General features: G+C 39.3%; 1 protein-coding gene across 1 annotated transcript in view; it reads right to left on the bottom strand.

Moving 5' to 3' along the window:
* Positions 1-673: 673 nt before the first annotated feature.
* Positions 674-18,326, bottom strand: part of PRSS12 (serine protease 12) — a 35,803-nt gene continuing 18,150 nt past the window's right edge. Inside the window, 6 exon segments of the mRNA XM_034064694.1 lie at positions 674-3,948; positions 7,001-7,281; positions 10,935-11,057; positions 14,204-14,282; positions 14,922-15,127; positions 16,504-16,645. Coding sequence (XP_033920585.1) covers positions 3,641-3,948; positions 7,001-7,281; positions 10,935-11,057; positions 14,204-14,282; positions 14,922-15,127; positions 16,504-16,645 — 1,139 coding nt within the window. The 3' untranslated portion in view covers positions 674-3,640.

Below are 18,326 nucleotides of genomic sequence, written 5' to 3' on the forward strand. Positions count from 1 at the left end.
CAGTTACATCCAGTGTCCCTCACCTCTCACAAGTTTTCACCGAGTGCAGTCTTTTACATTGCTACAAATGTAATTACTTCTTTCCAGACCCTAAGCCAACTTTTCCCTGTTTGTGGTTGCTTGATGTTGCATTTGCAGGAAGCTGCATGATCAGTTTCTGTATTCTGTGCTAAATCAATGGAATAGGAACTATGTCATGTGAGCAGGTGTCTAATGTGTATGAGGTAGGTCTGGTCTCCACTAGCTCGGCTAACTCAAACTACCCAGCACCCTGGACCACAAACAAAAGCCTTTTTTCTCATGCGACAGATGTTTTCTGGGAAGATCTACTGGGATCTACTGCTTGAATCTGATTGTTTCAGCTTTGTATGTGCTCTGCAACTACCGCTCTAAAACTGAACATGAAAATCTTACTGAGTATAAATATTCTAGCACTTGGAAGTGTGAAGTAGTTGCAGTAACATTAGAAATTGTGGAGAACATTGATTCGGGGTTGACCTTTTGTTGAGTATAAGCTATTATACTGCTGTGATTTTTTTGTTTTCTGGAAATCAGACAGCTGAGGTAGATATTCTGCATATACTGATCATAAAATGGGGTCTTGGTTCTGTGGCTTACAGGTCAGGTGCATCTTTGGGAAGTTGTTCATGGTAGAAGTGAATGCATTTGTGTGTCAGCTGCAGTAATGCTTCTTTATTTAATCTGTTTCTCTGGAAGATGGAACTGGGAAGTTCAGGGGGACTGCATCTAACTAAATCCTGACAGTGGTGGAGAACCTGGATAGATAACACATTTGTGTTTAAGATGGCAATAGAAGTGCTGAATCTTTTCTTAGTTTATGCAGCCGTTAACACTGTGGCCCACCTGTTTAATACAGAACTCTCAGTATTTGGGCAGGTTTTTCTACAACCTTATGTGTATTGAATATGTTGGCTAAAGGGGAGATCAGCAGAGGTAAAAAGCCATTTTAAGAGTATAGAATAATGTTACTTATGACAACCTAACTGGTCTCAGTTAAAGCCCACAAAGCAGTTGGAATTCCATCATACAGAATAAACTTCCATCTCTGAAGAAAAAACAAAAAAGCCCCAAGTGTAGATGCATTAAAGAAAGTATTTTCAAGAGCACCTTCTTTCAGTTAAGAGAGTTCACACATGAAGCTTACCTAGGTGATGTTCCTGGAGCATCTGCATGTTCATTATCCACCAGGTGAATGTATAGAAGCTGTAGTCAGTGTGGCAGTTTTTATGGTATGCATTTATGTCATCAGTCTCAGAATGGCATAATGCAGACAATTTCATTTTATGCTGGAAACCAAAAAGGCATGTTCTCTGCATGAAAATGGTAGTGCAACATTTAAAAATCTACTAAAGTATTCTGTTAAAGACCAAAACTAATAAACCACCATACTAAATCTTACCACACTTAGTTTGCAGGCTTGTCCCTGTTCCCCACCCCTTTGCTGTGGTTCAGCTTCTAAAAAACACTATTTTCCCTGGACACAACACATGTATTGCACTATACAGCCTACTTGACCATATATAGCCTACTTCACCACATCTCACAATAACGACTCTCGTATAGCAAAGCTGTGATGGTACAAATAGATATGTTTTGACAGATTTACTTCCCCTTTAATAAAAAGGGCTATAAGTAAAATGGTTTTGAGGTTCACAAGCACAGTGTTTCACACATTTCTGTTACGTGTCTGACATAGATGGTCACAGTACTATGATCTCTGGCATGTTTTTAAATGAAATACTTCATGCAATTTTGATTCATGTGGAATTACAGGAAAGTTAAATATATTAAAGCACCTTGAGTACTAGGTTAGCACCAGTTCCAACAAGATATTTAAACTATTCATGACCCTTGAAAACTAAATTTGGGGTGAGAGCCCAGCAAAATTAAAGGCCATGTTTTCAACCACTTCTGCTTCTGCAATACCATCATCGCTTTTGTATGTTAAATGAGGTGATTCAGGTATTTGTTACAACACCAGAGAGCAGAAATGGGTGATTGCCCACTTATAACATGAATGCAAACGTCCCACTTTGTTCATGAAAGGTAGAGTTTGGAGATAAAAAACACAGAGAAACAGCCGCTGGTAGTCACAGTTTGCACAGTCACTGTGTGGTGTTGCATGTCTGGCACACTTGTCACACCATAGCATTTCATGGGCCACAGAGGTTTTGTTTCATCTTTTTAGGAAGCCTGTTCATGTAATGCGCAGAGCATGCTTACATATAGAATGGTCTTTGACAGGGGTTGTAGAAGTAGCACTGAACTTTCCTGTCTCCTTCACTAGTTAAGTCACAGGTATTTTCAAGACTAAAACCCATTAGTGTTGCACTAAGATGGAGGTTACATCTAGTGGTCTGTGTGCAAAGTTCAGCCAGGTGGCCCTTTTTAAAAGGATAGCAAGTTCATTTATATTTGTCTTGTACATCAAGAGTAACTCTTTATCCCTGCAATGTTATAATAACCAATTACAGTCTTCATAGCGTGAGGAACAGTATTTGTAAAAGGAATTAAATGGAAGCAAGGTATGTCAATACTTCAGAAGTCACTATCTAGCTCTGACCTTTCCTGTAAGATCAGGCTGAACGAGTGTTATAGCTAAGCCAGAGAGAGTTGTCTAAGTGTTATCTTGTAGAATATAGTAGTTTAAGACTTTATAGACCTTTTCAGACGGGTTTTGGCTTGACTTCTCTGGTATTTGTATTGCACATACTTACAACTTGTAGGATTGACAGAGGTCCTTAGTGTTACTTGAGTGAAGCCTCTCCAAAACCAGTGATGAGAGGATTGGGATGTCTGTCTGTTAGTCTGATACTGTACTGACAGCTCATGGTAAATAGGAAAATCTGAAAAGCTGTATGTACTAAAAATGACAGATTTCAGAAAGAAGACAAATGACATTTATCTAGAGGAAAGAAAATAAGAGGTCATTTGTCAAATCTAGATTTTCCAGCAGTGCAGAATGTTTGTGGGGAAACTAACTTCCTATGTGTACTACGTGTTTTATATGGGCATGTACCTTATGTGCAGCAAGATGTGAGAGCATTTATCAGAATGGCTGGGGATCTGGTTATCAACCATTATTTTCCTTCTAACCTCTAATATATACGCAGAATTGCTTACCAAGAATCAACCTGCTAATGGTCTCATTAGTTAATGAAACATGATTCAAAATTAGAGGGCTGATTATAGGAATAATAAGAGAACAACCAGGAACTGATTAAATAGATGGACAATTGATTTTGAGATCTGTAATTAGTTCTAGGCTTGAACCATAAATAGCTTGGAGCTACTGCAGTCTTCCTGCAGGCAGTGAATCTCATAGTGAACTCTAGCTGTCCTGCTCCAATTTCCTGTTACTTTAAGCTGGCTCACTTTTCCCTTTATCTTAGATATATGGCAACTTATTCGTGCAATATGTGAACTACCTTAACACAGGGATTTTGTTTGGGTAGTAATCCCTAACTGGAAAGGTGGCGTGTATACAGTTTGGATTTAACAAAAGCACACAAATGAGGACAATTTCCACTCACTCTGGACCCCAGCTGTGCATGTACCACCTGTGCTGTTCAAGTTCTGCCTCAGACTGTTAACAAAGCTTGGTTTTCATTATGGACATTCATAGTTTGATCACACTTTTTATCCAGGGTACAAAATATGATACTTTTGTGTAGACACCTGGAGAATCTCTCACTCCACAGCCGTAGCCCCAGGAGGTCACACCATACACAACCCAGCTTCCCCCTGGACGTTCACACATCAGTGGACCCCCACTGTCTCCTTGACAGCTATCAACACGTTTCTGTTCCTGGATGCTTCCAGCACAGAGCATTCTTCCTGTGAATCTTCTTTTGTAACGTTCTTCACATACCCTCTTGGGGAGCAAGGGGATGGGAGCCTGTTGTAATGTTCTTGAATAAGAACTTCCTGGAAAGAGAATTGGAATTACTCTCTTGTGATGGTTGCTCTTGGAAACATGAATGTGGTTCAATCCAATTTTTGCTGTCAGTCCTTCACACTGTTTTGTTATTAAGTAAAATGACTGTAAACAAGAACAAATACTGGAAAATATCTACTATGCATTGAATATAATACCAAAATACTATATAAATAGTGTAAATATGGCATATAGATGATTTAAAAAGAAGGGATAAAATTTAAAGGTAGTTTTACTCCTTGTGTCCACTGGATCTTTCTAAGGCTGGGGTCTTTTTTGTTCCAAACACGCTTTTGTCTTCTATAGAAATACATGCCTTAATACCTAAATGGAGAATTTACTTTGGGGAAACTTGAGCAGTAGAGATGAGGCTGTAGAAATACTTCATTTTTAGGTCACCAATTCAAGTCTAATCTAGCGCAGTTTGGCAGGTGCTGCATCCTCTGTTGGCTTCCAAGTACAGCATCCAGGTAAGCATCATGCTTACGCCCTGTAAGTACACACAGTTTTGCTTGTCACCTCAACTGAGGAGCTAACATAGAATCAACTCTTTGCATGCAGCCATCCAGCCAGTTCTTTATCCACCGAGTGCTCCACCTATCAAATTGATGTCTCTCCAATTTAGAGACAAGGATGTCATGTGGGACAGTGTCAAACACTTTGCACAAGTCCAGGTAGATGACGTCAACTGCTCTACCCCTGTCCATCAGTTCCATAGCCCCATCATAGAAGGCCATCAGATTGGTCAGGCAGGATTTCCCCTTAGTGAAGCCATGCTGGCTGTCACCAAGCACCTTGTTGTTTTTCATGTGCCCTAGCATGCCTTCCAGGAGAATCTGCTCCCAGATTTTGCCAGGCACAGAGGTGACACTGACTGGTCTGTAATTCCCTGGGTCATCCATTTTCCCCTTCTTGACAATGGGGGTTATATTTCCCTTTTTCCAGTCGTCAGGAACTTCACCTGACTGCCATGATTTTTCAGATATGATGGCCAGTGGCTTAGCAACTTCATTTGCCAGCTACTTCAGGACCTGTGGATGGATTTCATCAGGTCCCATGGACTTGTGTACATTCAGGTTCTTAAGATGGTCTCAAACCAGATCCTCTCCTACAGTGGGCCCAAGGTCTTCATGCTCACAGTCCCTGCATCTGCCTTCCAAGGCTTGGGTGCTGCGGTCAGAGCCTTTGCCAGTGAAGACCGAGGCAAAGAAGTCATTAAAAACCTCATCCTTCTCCAAATCCTGTGTGGCCCATTCTCCCGATAGCTTCCAGAGGGGGGCCTACATTGTCCCTAATCTGTCTTTTATTTGCAATGTACCTATAGAATCCCTTCCTGTTATCTTTCACATCCCTAGCCAAGCTTAATTCTAACTGGGACTTAGTTTTCCTAACCTGGTCCATAGCTTCCTGGACAACATCCCTGTATTCATCCCAGGCCACCTGTCCTTGCTTCCACCTTGTAATAGCCTCTTTTTTCCCTTGAAGTTTCCTCACCAGCTCCTTATCCATCCAAGGAGGTCTCTGCACTTCCTTCTAGTTGAGACAGAACACTCCTGAGCTTGCAGTAGGTGATCCTTGAATACCAACCAACAGTCTTATTTGGCTCTTATTGAGCCAAAGTGTGCTCTGATAGAAATCTGTAGTATTAGTTGAATCTTTTACAATCCGAGTAACTTATAAGTACTTCTAAGTACCAGAGTACTAATGGGACTCCTGACCAAAAGGAGTCTTCAGTTTGTGGGGGTGACCAGAACCTGTCCTTTTGTTTTCTTTATCTGTAGTGATTTCTGCATTTTACAAGCAGTGCTTTGCTTATAATAGGTCAAGATTTACATAATTTGGCTTTTTTTCTATAACTCGTGCCTCTTTTTCAGTTGGAAACATGGGAAATTGAAGTCAGTGTTGGTTTTTTTCAATTTCCAAGTAAAATCTTAATAATTGTAATTATGATTCATATAGTAAGTGCGAAATTTCAGCTGAGGTGCTGTGATGATGTAATTTCTTACCAAATTCTTGTAGTGATTAATGTTTCCTTAAATAGATGTCCTAAGTTAAAAGTATTGCAGAGCTTTCAGTGAGTTGTGTACAAAGCTAGGCAGAGCCAGGCAATGAATTAGCAATTGTTGTTAGCAAAAACACCCACCGTACAAGTCATATCTTCCATAGCATAGAGCAGTGCCCCAGACATCTGTGCCCACAGAGTAATGCGTGTAAAGAGGGAGAACTGATACTTGGCCTTGCTGCCTTGTCTCCTTGCCAGTTTGAATGAGCCTGTGGAACAAAGGCTCAAGCGTGGCTCCTGCTTTGTGCTGTATTCAGCACCATAAAAACATGAAAATAAACCAGGGTTATTAATTTGTAAAACAATTAATGGACAAAGACCTTCCAAGAGGAAGAATCTTGTACTGACCTACAGAGTGCCTGGTTTATTCCAGAAGCCTGGATTGCAGAGCGCATTGTGGCTCTCATAAATGTCAGCAAGATGTTCTCTTCATTTCAATCAAAACTGCTGATTGAAAATGTCAGTGGTAACAAGGGAGACTAAAAATGTGATTTGAACTTCTATGATTTAAATGTTTTCTATCCATTTTCTATTGAAGTATGGTAATTTAAATAACCTTTCTAAAGTATTCATTGTACTTAACCTTAAAACTCTTAACTATATTAGAGCTGTTATTTCCTGAGGCAGGGGGTGATAGGCTGCAGTGCGTGGTGTGCTTGGCAACAAATCAGCTTTTCATTGCTCTTTGTCAGTCTTAATGAGGCTATTTTACTGACTGGTTCTGTGCTTTAGAGTGACATGGTTAACTGCTACTTTTCAAACACAAACTGAATTCAGTAAATGAAGTGCTGTCATTTCTGGTTAAGGATGAGGAGAAAAAATATCCCCTATATAAAGAGGATAAAATTGTTCCATTTGGAGCATTTTCTTATTTTAAGTATTTGAGTTTGAGGTTTTGTTTGTTTACATTTTCTTTAGTTTTAAATAAGCAGCCTCAGGTAATACGGTTGGTGCATAGAAATAATGAAAACCTTTTTTACCTGTGTCACCCCATCCAGTGATATAACAGTTGGGAGCAGTTTTCTGGGGTCTCTCTCTTCTTAATGGCAAACAAGCAGGTAAGACATGGGTACTGAATCTGGCACACCGCTCCTCTGGCCCCTGTAGCCTCACCAATGCAATGTCATAGTCACTGCTGTCAGGCCTGTACTCTTTATGCATCACAATCTGTTGGACTCCAGTTTCTTCCTCGTACTCTTCTGGTACCAGTGTGTGATAGTCTCCAACTCGCACAGCATAGTTCTGAGTGATGTTGCCATACCTATGATTGAGGTGAAAACAAATAAGGCTGGCCTATGCAAAGCTAGACCCAAAGCATGCAAACAGGTTTGATCAGAGTCTTTACTGCTCATATAAATAATGATACAAAAAGGGGGTTTTAAAGAGTGGAAATGCTTTCTCGGGTGTTTAGATTGACATTCATAATATGTCAATGTAAGTATATAAATAATATAAAATAACCCTTTTCCTAAAGTTTATTCCTAAAGTATATTCCTTTGTGTGTATTTTCACAGGTGAGGTTTCTTATGGCTGCCTGCCATGACTGGCATTTATTTCAAAGGTACAAGCAAGGTGTTCATTATAAATGTACTTAGCAAGGGTAACGTAAACTGCCAGTAACTATAATGAAAGCGTGAGTACTAACATCATTGTGACGCTCTAAATAATTACTGAAATGAAAACCGTGTTCAGGCTTGCTTTGCTTTACATTTACTGAAGTAAGGAATTGGTTGTAGACTACATCTGTGGCATTTAAGGAACACTAAGGAGTTGCAGACATCATTTGTTGAGGAAAACAAAGCCTATGTGCATCACAAGCACCAACTGTCAAAGTGACAGAACACCTGTAAATCTTATGGTTTATTCTGCACCTAATATGACTCCAGTTTCTTTCACATCATAGACTAAATGGTAAATACCTTAGAGATTATTACTGTGGCTGAAATAGTTTTCTGTGTGTGGCTTTGGAGATTTCTGGAGCCTTTCTCAGGAAAATACAAACAAGACGGTACTGTTTGTCTTAGATAAACTTATCATGTTTATCATAGATAGACTTGAAAGCAGATTTTCCTGGCCACGTGCAAAGTCTTCCAGTAATGCTTTAGCAAAACCATAGCATTTAGAGTTAGAAACATGTTTTTATATAAATATGCAAAGCAAGGGGTGAAAGTATTTTTTGTTCCTCTAGTTATGGAAAATTTCAGTAGAGAAATTAATCTGATTCCTTAGTTTATTCTTGTGTTCTGCAGAACTGCATCTGCAGTTCAGTATTTATATGTATTAAATGGTCATTTGTCTCTTCACATGGAGGCTATGTAACCTCATAGATGGTGTATTTACCAGAACTAGGACATAAAGGTTTCTGAATTGGTTGCAGCAAGAGAAACTGACAAATGAGCTCTGTGTTTTATAGGTCTTACTCATAACATCAGCATCAAGGATTTACCATATTGTGTATCCATTATCTTTAATGCAGTTCGAAGGGGAGAAGGGACTGGGGGAGTCGCAGGGGGAAGGGTTGGGGTTTTGTTGTTGTTATGGGGTTTTGTTTTCTCTTTTTAAACCATGGAAGTCAAGAGTACAACAGAGTCACAAAACTGTTAAGTGTTTGCAGTTTAGATGAGAAATGAACATGCTTCCTTCCTAAACTAATGTAAGAATCACAGGAAATAGACTTGTATTTGTTATTTTGATTCGTAGCCCTAAGCATGAAGAAGTTGTTTCTGGCTATTGATAATGAGGGCTCTCTTGTCAGCCATATATCAAGCAGTCTAGTAGAAGACTTGCTGCTTCTATTTAATATTGCATCCTTAATTTTACCAAAAGGAATAGTGTTCCATTTAATAGGTACCTGCTGGTTTTCTGTGTTATGGATGATGGTCATTTAGAGCAGAATAATAAAGAAAGGAGATTGAGGAAAGCTTATCTTAACTAAACATACTGATTTAAAACATTTAATGGAATGAGAAGTGCTGCTTCTCATGCAGATGGATAAAACTTTAACAGCTACAAGGCTTCTTGTGAGCGGTCCTTGCACAGATTCGCCATATTTCTGTGCACATTCATACACATCAGGCTTTCTTAAACTGATTTTTTCATCTGTAGATAATTGTATTTCTTCCCCTGTAGTAGCTGGTGTTAGCCAAATGCAGAAGTACTCTATTAGAGCATCAGTACAAAGGCAGAGTGTCTCAGGGCTCTCCAGTCTTTCTTACATAGAAGTCACCTTCGAAATGGCAGAGAACCATCACACACACATCACATTTGAAGAGTGGAAGCAGAGGAAGAGTCTGGCAGTGCTTCGTGGATGGAAAATGATACAGCTTTCAGGGTATTACCCCTTTGTTGGATGGCTGGGCATGCCTTGAAGCTCTAGTACAGCCTGGCAATGTTGACCTTAGCACCTCCTAGAAGGTTTATTTCCCAGCCAACTGGAAGGTGGATTAGTAATCATCCACCATGCTAATATCATCCTGCTGTCCGTCAAGAAATGTACTGCTACTGAAGGCACATCTGAATGCATCTCACCATTCATGCTAAATTTGAGTAAACTGAACTTTAATTCTGGTATCTACTTTGGTTTCTGGTGTGTTACTAGGAATTTGTTTCCTCTGTGCCTCAGGGTCCCTAATTCTCAATTACCAGGACCATGTTGAAGTATACATGAGCATTCAGGAATGTATAAAGAAGCACTTAAATAAGAGTTACATTATTAGAACAGTACGATATTCATGTAACACTGTATTTCCTCAATGGATATCATGGTCATTATTATTACAGTAATGCTTCTATACTACTGGCAAGCAATTCTAATTATCATGCATAAAATTGTATTTAATTTTTATCCATGGTGCAGATAAGCTCACTTTTGTTATTTAAGCAGTTTTGCAGTTTCCAGGATATGAGAAATGGTATACTGTCCTTCGTCTGTCTCTAACAAATACGTGAAGAAAGTGCCTGATCTATAGATAGCCCTTGGAAACCTAGCCCCTTTAAAATCACCCTGGCATCATTAGGAAGCTCAGCCCAGTCTGTCCAATGTCAGCTTCAGCAGCACAGTAGATACTAAGTTGTTTCACCAAACTTTGCAAACTGCAGAGTTGCATAAGTAAGATCTTGATTTGCACATGGAAAACATAACTGGCTTCCTGTGACCTCCTTTTCCTGAGGAGGATCTTTGAGTTAAAATCAGAAACGACTGCCTTGTTTTCAGGCCTTATTCAAAGGCTTTCTCAAGAGCTTAAGGTGTATCCTTTGATGCAGTCATCCACTATGGAGATGATGAGCAGGGCAACAGGGCACTGTCTATACATTTCATTGGTAACAATGGAAGTGCTTTCGTAGTTCTACAGAAACAACAGGAAAATCATCTGAAGTAGGCAGAAATTTTACCAACTTTGACCATTTTCGCTTGAAATATGACCAAGAAAAGCCCTTTGTGATTGTCATGAAACAGAAAATGAAAAGATGTACATCTGGCTGTGAGCAAAGATAACACTATCCATTCAAACAAAAGTACATCTGACTTTCTTTTCAGTTATTAGTGTGGAAAAGGAAAGTCTCAAAGTTAAAACATTTGCATCCCACTTAAGCAAATTTTAGCCAATATCCTCAAAACTGCAGTGCCATTCTATGCTTTTATTCGAGCCTGCACTGCAGCCTTTTGTAAGGGTTCAAATGAAGTAATTGCTGTTGAAAGCTTAAAATACTAGATGACACCCAAAAGAATTCCACTGTATTAGGGCCCTATTTGTTTATATTTGGAGGGAAAAGAGATTGCTTGGTACTTCTTGTTTACACCAAGGGCCAGCTCTATGGAACAGTTTCCAGTGGGCTTGAACTGGAATGGGTTTGCCTATACCCAGAACAATGAAAGAGGTTGAAAATACACTTCAATATTGAAGAGAAAGCTACCTTTTAAAGCAATGTGCAGCAGTGAGGACCCAGCAGCTGCTGATAAGAGTAGCACCACACAGGAGTCTTCCATCACCATGAGAAGATTTCAGTCGGAGTGCAACCTGCCACGGCCATCCACCCCTGCAGAGGACATAAGACATTGCATTCAGGGTACAGCAATGGAAAAAGGTAAGGTAGCTTGTCAGTCACCTTGAATGTAAATCCTATTTAGTTTCTTTGACCACAACAACTTGCAGACTGTGTTGCTTACGGAGTAACAGTTGAGAATACTTCTATATTCCTGCAGTATTTAGCATTCCAGTCAACAATGGGCATGATTACAGATTCTTTGGGTATCCAGCACTCTGAGTGCTTCATCCCACTGTCAAATACTTTATTTTTCCCTTCTCAGATTGCATTCTTCATGCCAAAAATACATGCTGTGCATTCATCACCAAATACCATCCAAGTCAACACACCAGAAATTTCCTGTCAGCTCTTAAGAAGGAAATTTCTTGACAAGCATCCTTCCCTGTTTGTGTTAGTATCTTTGTTGCTTCTGAGCTGTTTGAAAAGTGAAGCTGGCAAACAGAAGGTCTAAAGCAACTGTAGAAACCACAAGTGGTAGAGTAGCACGTCTTTTCAGCCTGGTTTCAGGTTTGTATAGTAAATCTGGGATACATATTTGGAGGCCTGTGAAGATAGGATGTATTATTTTTCACCATTTTAATTGATTAGCAAAATATAGAATTGGAGAGAAGAGAGAAGGAGAAAGATGCACCTGTAAGCAACAGCAACAACCAAAAATAAGGTAGGCTTAGGTGTTTCTTGACTACTGTCAACCTGAATAGGTATACTGGAGGGCAAGAACTGCTCCTGTCCAACGTCCTGTCCAAGGTTGCCAGTGCCATATGTTTTAAAGGAAGTGAAGGAACTTACTTTCCATAAAGCATATCACAATTTAGACACCTTTAGTTTTGGAAGTTAGGGTGTAATATGTCTTTCCAAAATGGGACAATTCAGGCAGTTTTGGATTTCCTGGTAAGTATCCTGTTCTTTGTCTTAAAGACTTCTTGCGAAGCATGTCCTTTTCTGATAGCTGTATGTTCCTTTTTCTAATCATGAAGCATTTCTAAGTGCACTGTTGGAGTTCTCTCACCTTTTTGCTTCATCTGACGTCCCTGTGCTTATTTATTATGAGATCAAGTTTCTGCTCCAACTTAATTGTGCAATCCGTTCTTTCGTCACCATTTCGTTTCATCCAGGATTCTTTGTACACATATTCTGAGACAGTAATTCTCAGTCTTCTTTTTCAGTGTAATCTAGTGTTTATTATTCTCATTTGTCTCTTTCTAAGCTAAGTAATCCTACTTTAGTCTGTCTGATTGCATTGAAGGTTTTTCTGGTCTCCCTCTTGTTCCTGTTCACTTAGAGACAAGTTCACTCTGGCAGTGTCTTGAACTGAATTGATAGATGCTGTGAATGTATTTTGACATAGGTTGCCCAATGGCATGTAATGAAAACTGTATTTTTTACAAATCCTTTTGTAAGATTCTGTGAATATATATTTTCCTGTGGTTCCTCACAGCTGTTAAAACTTATACTTCCTATCATAGCATTTAATAGTAGTAGCTGTAGGATTCAGTTAATATGTTTGTATCAACTATATGTAAATATATTATTAAAAGCTAAGAACAAAGTGTTAACAAAAAGCTTGGATTATAGCCATGTCATCATTGAGGCTTATTTTGTGAAGGAAACTAGGTCTTGGGCAGTGAATTATACCCAAGTGTTGTGGTAAAATCAGCTCTTAAACTCCATCTAGGAAGCTGCTCACTGAAGACTGGAGCACCAACTTTCCTGGGAGGATCATCCTTAATCATAGTTTTCCTCTTCAATTCATGCACCCATTCCTGTAGAACTGAGGTAGGTTTCATTCCCACTTTCTCATGTCTTCTCCATGATCCTGCAGATAAAACCATAGGGTGTCCCATGGTGTTTATCTCCTGTATCTTCTCTCTCAGGCAGTAGAGTACCTTCTGTTAACAGCTGAGAGATAGGTTGGCATACACTGGGAGCTGGATAGATCATCTCTCAGTTGTCTGAACTCCTGGGTCAGCAGTTTTGTGCAGCTGAAATGATGGAAGGGTTGAGATTGTCTTTGAACTTTCAGGGTTGCCAACTTACTTCATCCACTGTTGGTGATGCTGCCTCACTCCAGGTCATTGATGCCAGTGAGTGGGCATATGATGATGGTGCACTCCATGTAAGTTTCCGCCACATGGGTCATAGAATCATAGAATAGTTAGGGTTGGAAAGGACCTTAAGATCATGTAGTTCCAACCCTCCTGCCAAGGGCAGGGACACCTCCCACTAAACCATATCACCCAAGGCTTCAGTCCAACCTGGCCTTGAACACTGCCAGGGATGGAGCATTCACAACATCCCTGGGCAACCCATTCCAGTACCTCAGCACCCTAACAGTAAAGAATTTGCTTCCTTATATCCAATCTAAACCTTCTGCCTGTTAAAGTTTAACCCATACCCTTGTCCTGTCACTACAGTCCCTAATGAAGATCCATCCACAGCATCCTTATAGGCCCCTTCAGATACTGGAAGGCTGCTATGAGGTCTCCACGCAGCCTTCTCTACTCCAGGCTGAAACAGCCCCAACTTTCTCAGCCTGTCTTCATACAGGAGGTGCTCCAGTCCCTGATCATCCTCGTGGCCTCCTCTGGACTTGTTCCAACAGTTCCATGTCCTTTTTATATTGAGGACACCAGAACTGCACACAATACTCCAAATGAGGTCTCATGAGAGCAGAGTAGAGGGGCAGGATCACCTCCTTCGACCTGCTGGTCATGCTCCTTTTGATGCAGCCCAGGATACAGTTGCTTTCTGGGCTGTGACGCACACACTGCTCCCTCATGTTCATTTTCTCATCAACCAATACCCCCAGGTCCTTCTCTGACATTTCTGTGACATTCGCAGCTCTCTTGGTTCACACCCTGATATCAAGATGTCCTTTGAAGGAAAGTAAACTGGCTTTTTCGAAAGTAAGACATTCAACCCAATCAAGGACTAAACCCATGAGCACTTAAAGGTCTTAACCAAACACTGCAAGTATTTATCACTGAATATTTTTTCATTTTCTACCAAATTTGCTCTGAAGAGGAAAACAAAACCACAAACCTACAATAAAAGCATAAATGAGGCAAGCTGCTTATGGCAAATACCTGCTTTAGAAGCTTTATATGCAAAATTAGTTGGTTTTACACATTATTTACCGTAAAGAATTTTTCCCACCAATTATTCGCTTTTGTCGACGATGTAGTAACCTCAATCCACAAACAGAAGCAAGAGAATCTAAACCAGAAAGTGAGACATAGACAGCATTAAACTCCAAAGGAAAAGTAGTCAGTCTTTAATGAGAGTTAACTAAAAAGCAACCACGAAGGCTGAAGTTATTCTGTGTTTCACAGGAGTTTTTAAGAAACAAATTTCACTTGAGGAATATAAACCCAATTCTCTGAGAATTTCTCTTAGAAATTCATTGTAACTGAGTTTGTTTGGGTTGTTTTTTTACTGTGATCACAGAGCAATTTACACACTTGTGCTCTGCTTCTCAAGTGTAGGATTTTTATAGTGTACTTCATATCATACCACATATGTCTCAGTCCTCAGCTGAAGATACCATGCAAAGTTTAACTGCCTAGGGTTTTGCATGTTCATGTCGCATATACAGTTTAAGAAGCATGGCTGCTGTAAGCTATGGCAGAGAAGTACCTCATATCATTTGAATGGTCTTTATGATTCCTTTATTCACCTGGCACAGGGATAAGATCATAGAGTGTAAGCAGAGAGGATTTCCCAGCACTTTTGTTTCTGTAATGCTTTTCATATAATTGTGTGTTCCACGATGTGGGATTGTTTATGTCTGTCCCTTCCTACCATGACCATTCTCCATCCTAACCTGTTGGTCTTCCACTCACAATGGGGCTTCACCTTTATTGCTGTTCCCTGGGGCCTTCTTGCTTAGATGGTCACAGATCACTCCTGCATCCTCACTGTGGCGGCAGTTGTGAGTCCCAATGTTTTCTTTAATGCAGTCTGCCAAGGATCTCTCATTTCCTGTACATTTCACATTATCCACATGGATTGGGCCTTTGCCTTCCCCAAAATACGCCATTGTCCTTGCTCTAGCTGGACCTCTGGAAATATATATATTTTTATTAAACATTTTGAGGTGTTACACTACATTTTACTCAACCAAAACATTTCAGTGAGTAGTGAAAGACATGGAGATTCCATTCCAAGTCCCGTCACTGATTCACTTGATGATAACTTCGTTCTCATTGTCTCCATTACTCTGGTATGTAGACGAAAAATAAGTGCAACAAAATTGCTGCAGTTCATTAATGGTTAAAAAGTGCTTTTATGTATCCAGTTAGAAGGCACGAGGCAAAGTATTTACATTGCAACAGCATTACAAATATTTATAAACCAAAATATGTGAAAGCTGCTTTTCCATAATCTTTGTAATCTGGATATAAAATCAGCATCTGTGAATGCTAAAAATAACTTCTTCTTTTCTAATTCCATCATGAACTTCAAGGCCCAGAAGCAATTCCAGTTCATAAGTGCACGTAACTGCAAAGTCGGGCTTGTGCGATGCAACTGTCTAGACATAGGGTCACCAAGATGCAGTGTTTCCAATAAGCCCTCCCAATTTCTGGTACCTGATTTTAGATGTCTAAAATGTTGTCTATCCCTAGTTATTCAGGGAACATGTGCTCTGTTGTAGCCTATAATCTTCATCCCCCATTCTGAGAATCATTGAGAATCCCAGCACTGTCCTTGCAGTGATTTAAAAACACGAAGTGTTTGCATGTAGTCATCTGAGGGAGGCACGTAAAGAGCCGAAGAGGCTGAGGATGAAGCAGACTAAATGAATGATGTAGTGGAACATGTACGGTCAAATGTTGTAATCTTGAAGCCATAGTCTACTATGACTTATAAATATGCTTTACTAAACAAATACCAGGCAATTTAGAAAAGGCATATATTATGTGTTCACTCATAATTTGAGGCTATTTGCTTGCACAAACTTTACTTTGTGAGATACAGCAAAGAGATAACATGATTTGTATTTCTTAAGCTCAGATTTCTTGACAGACTCAAGACATTTCACTGCTTTCCTCTTGTATCCACTAGCACTCTGGATATCTTTCATCTCATATTAGTTTTGCTATTTATACATGTGCCCTATAGTTGTTGTATCTTTACTGGTCTTAGTTAGCCAGAATATTTACCTTCTAAAAGAATATGTAATAACTATCATTAACTTGCACTTCAGTTGCCAGACTGTGATGTGCCTTTGGATATTAAATTCTTTTTCCCAATTACACTTCTTTTGCAGACATATCCTTACAACTTCTTATCTGACTGGTATAAATACACTTTCCTAAAACAATGCCAAACAGGCAAGTTTTGAAAGGTGTATGTTGGTGATACTTGGTTGCATAAATTACCATTTTTAGATACAGCAAATGGATAGCTTGAGAAACAGCTTAATGAGTTTTCTTACTTGTAGCCAAGCTGTCGACAGACCACAGCTGCATCCTTATCAGACCATCCATCATCACAAATCGTGCCCCATTGTCCATTGATAAAAATCTCTACACGTCCTTCCTTCTTATTCTCACCATCCATCAACCTGATGGGGGGACCTGGAAAAATTACTGCTGTCAACTTAGAACAGCAAAAGCAAGAACTAGTACTTTAAGTCATCTTCATCATGTTCAGTGTATAGGATCAAATGATGTTTATGTTTGACAAGCCTAATACCAGCTGTTACAGTAGACATATTTTTTCTGGCTGGCAAAAGCAATCAGTTTGTATGAATTGCAAGACAAATACAAAATAGTGCTCTATGTTGTACTTCATAGCTCATCTGCTTCCTCCATTTTGTGCAGATAGGTGACATGGCTCGGAATTTGATCGCCACGGGCACAGAGCAATTCTACCTCTAAAGGCAGCAAACACCCATCATATCTTTAATATGCCTATACAAGCTGGAGAGGCTTTCCTTGCAGGAACTTTATGTGGATGAATTTAACTGTATCTCGATTCAGAAACACATTCTCAAACTGGTTGCTACCACTTATCTTAACCTCTGTCTCAGTAAGAAAGGGCAGGATTGTGTTGAAGTTATTACTTACTGTCACACATGCTGTTCTATAGCATCTTTTGTGTGACAGCATCACGTTCTACAGCATGTTATTCTAGCCTAATATGTGATTATTTTCTAATCACTTGAAATTGTTTGTTTATTCAGGTATGTTCATGATACAAAATCCCACTAATGTGCATTAGTCAGACATTCACTCAGTGCTTGGCTTATAGTTAAATTTTGAATCATTGGGCAAAGTACTAACTGGTTTCTTTCTTATTTTAAAACGCCTTTGTAGCAGGCGAGCAATGCAAGTGGCCTTAAAACAGTTACGAATTCCTTTGAGGCCTTTTTATAATGTTTAAGTGAGAATCACCTTCTAAATCTTCTAATATACTTTACAATCCTTAGTACAGTAATGAGAGTTTCTTTTCAGAGTAGTTGGAAAGCCTGTTCCTCATTCTTCTGACCTGTTTCTAATCTTTTCTAAATCAGTTAGGGTAAGAAGTTACTTAACTATGCGCTTAAATAAGGCAGTATTTTGAGACATTTGTATTTGCTGTTTAATTCAGATTCATTTAGGGTATGAGTAACTTCTGTATACCAAACCTTATTTAATTAAAAAATGAAAGATTTGAAAACAAGATTAAAGTCTCTCTGCTTTAAATGTTATTTAAAGCATGTTGTTTATACTGGAGTTCCTACTGTCAGGACATCTACATGAATTAACTTCAACAACTTTCTATTTAGCTACATTATCATAATCTTACATAGTAAACAAGTGTTGTAGTTATTCACTTTTCCTTAATGTTTCTTAATGTCCATATCTCCTCAGGTCATCCCTAGAGGGCTTTTTCCAATACTAGAAAGTAAATGGTAGCAACAGTCTTTGTCCACTTCCCAATCAGAAGTCTTGTAGGAAATGTCAGATTCACCATCTTCATTTTGTTGTTGCCATTATGTGCTATTCTGGAACAAGATGATGACCCAGCTAGAAGCATATAAATCTATGATCATGAAATGAATCAAACTTTCTCATAATGATGAATGTGTGTGAGAATGTCACCATGTGGATGCATTTCACTGAACCAGAGCTCCTTCAGATAAGATTATCTTGTTCAGGGATTTCAGCAAAGCAGCACAGATGGTTCACGTTTGTAAAGACAACAGTCATTTCAATTGCTGTTATATTTGGTCTGAGAAAATTCTGTCTACCAAATATGATTTGACATCATCCT

Source organism: Melopsittacus undulatus, chromosome 7, assembly GCF_012275295.1.
Source record: "Melopsittacus undulatus isolate bMelUnd1 chromosome 7, bMelUnd1.mat.Z, whole genome shotgun sequence".
NCBI lineage: Eukaryota > Metazoa > Chordata > Aves > Psittaciformes > Psittaculidae > Melopsittacus > Melopsittacus undulatus.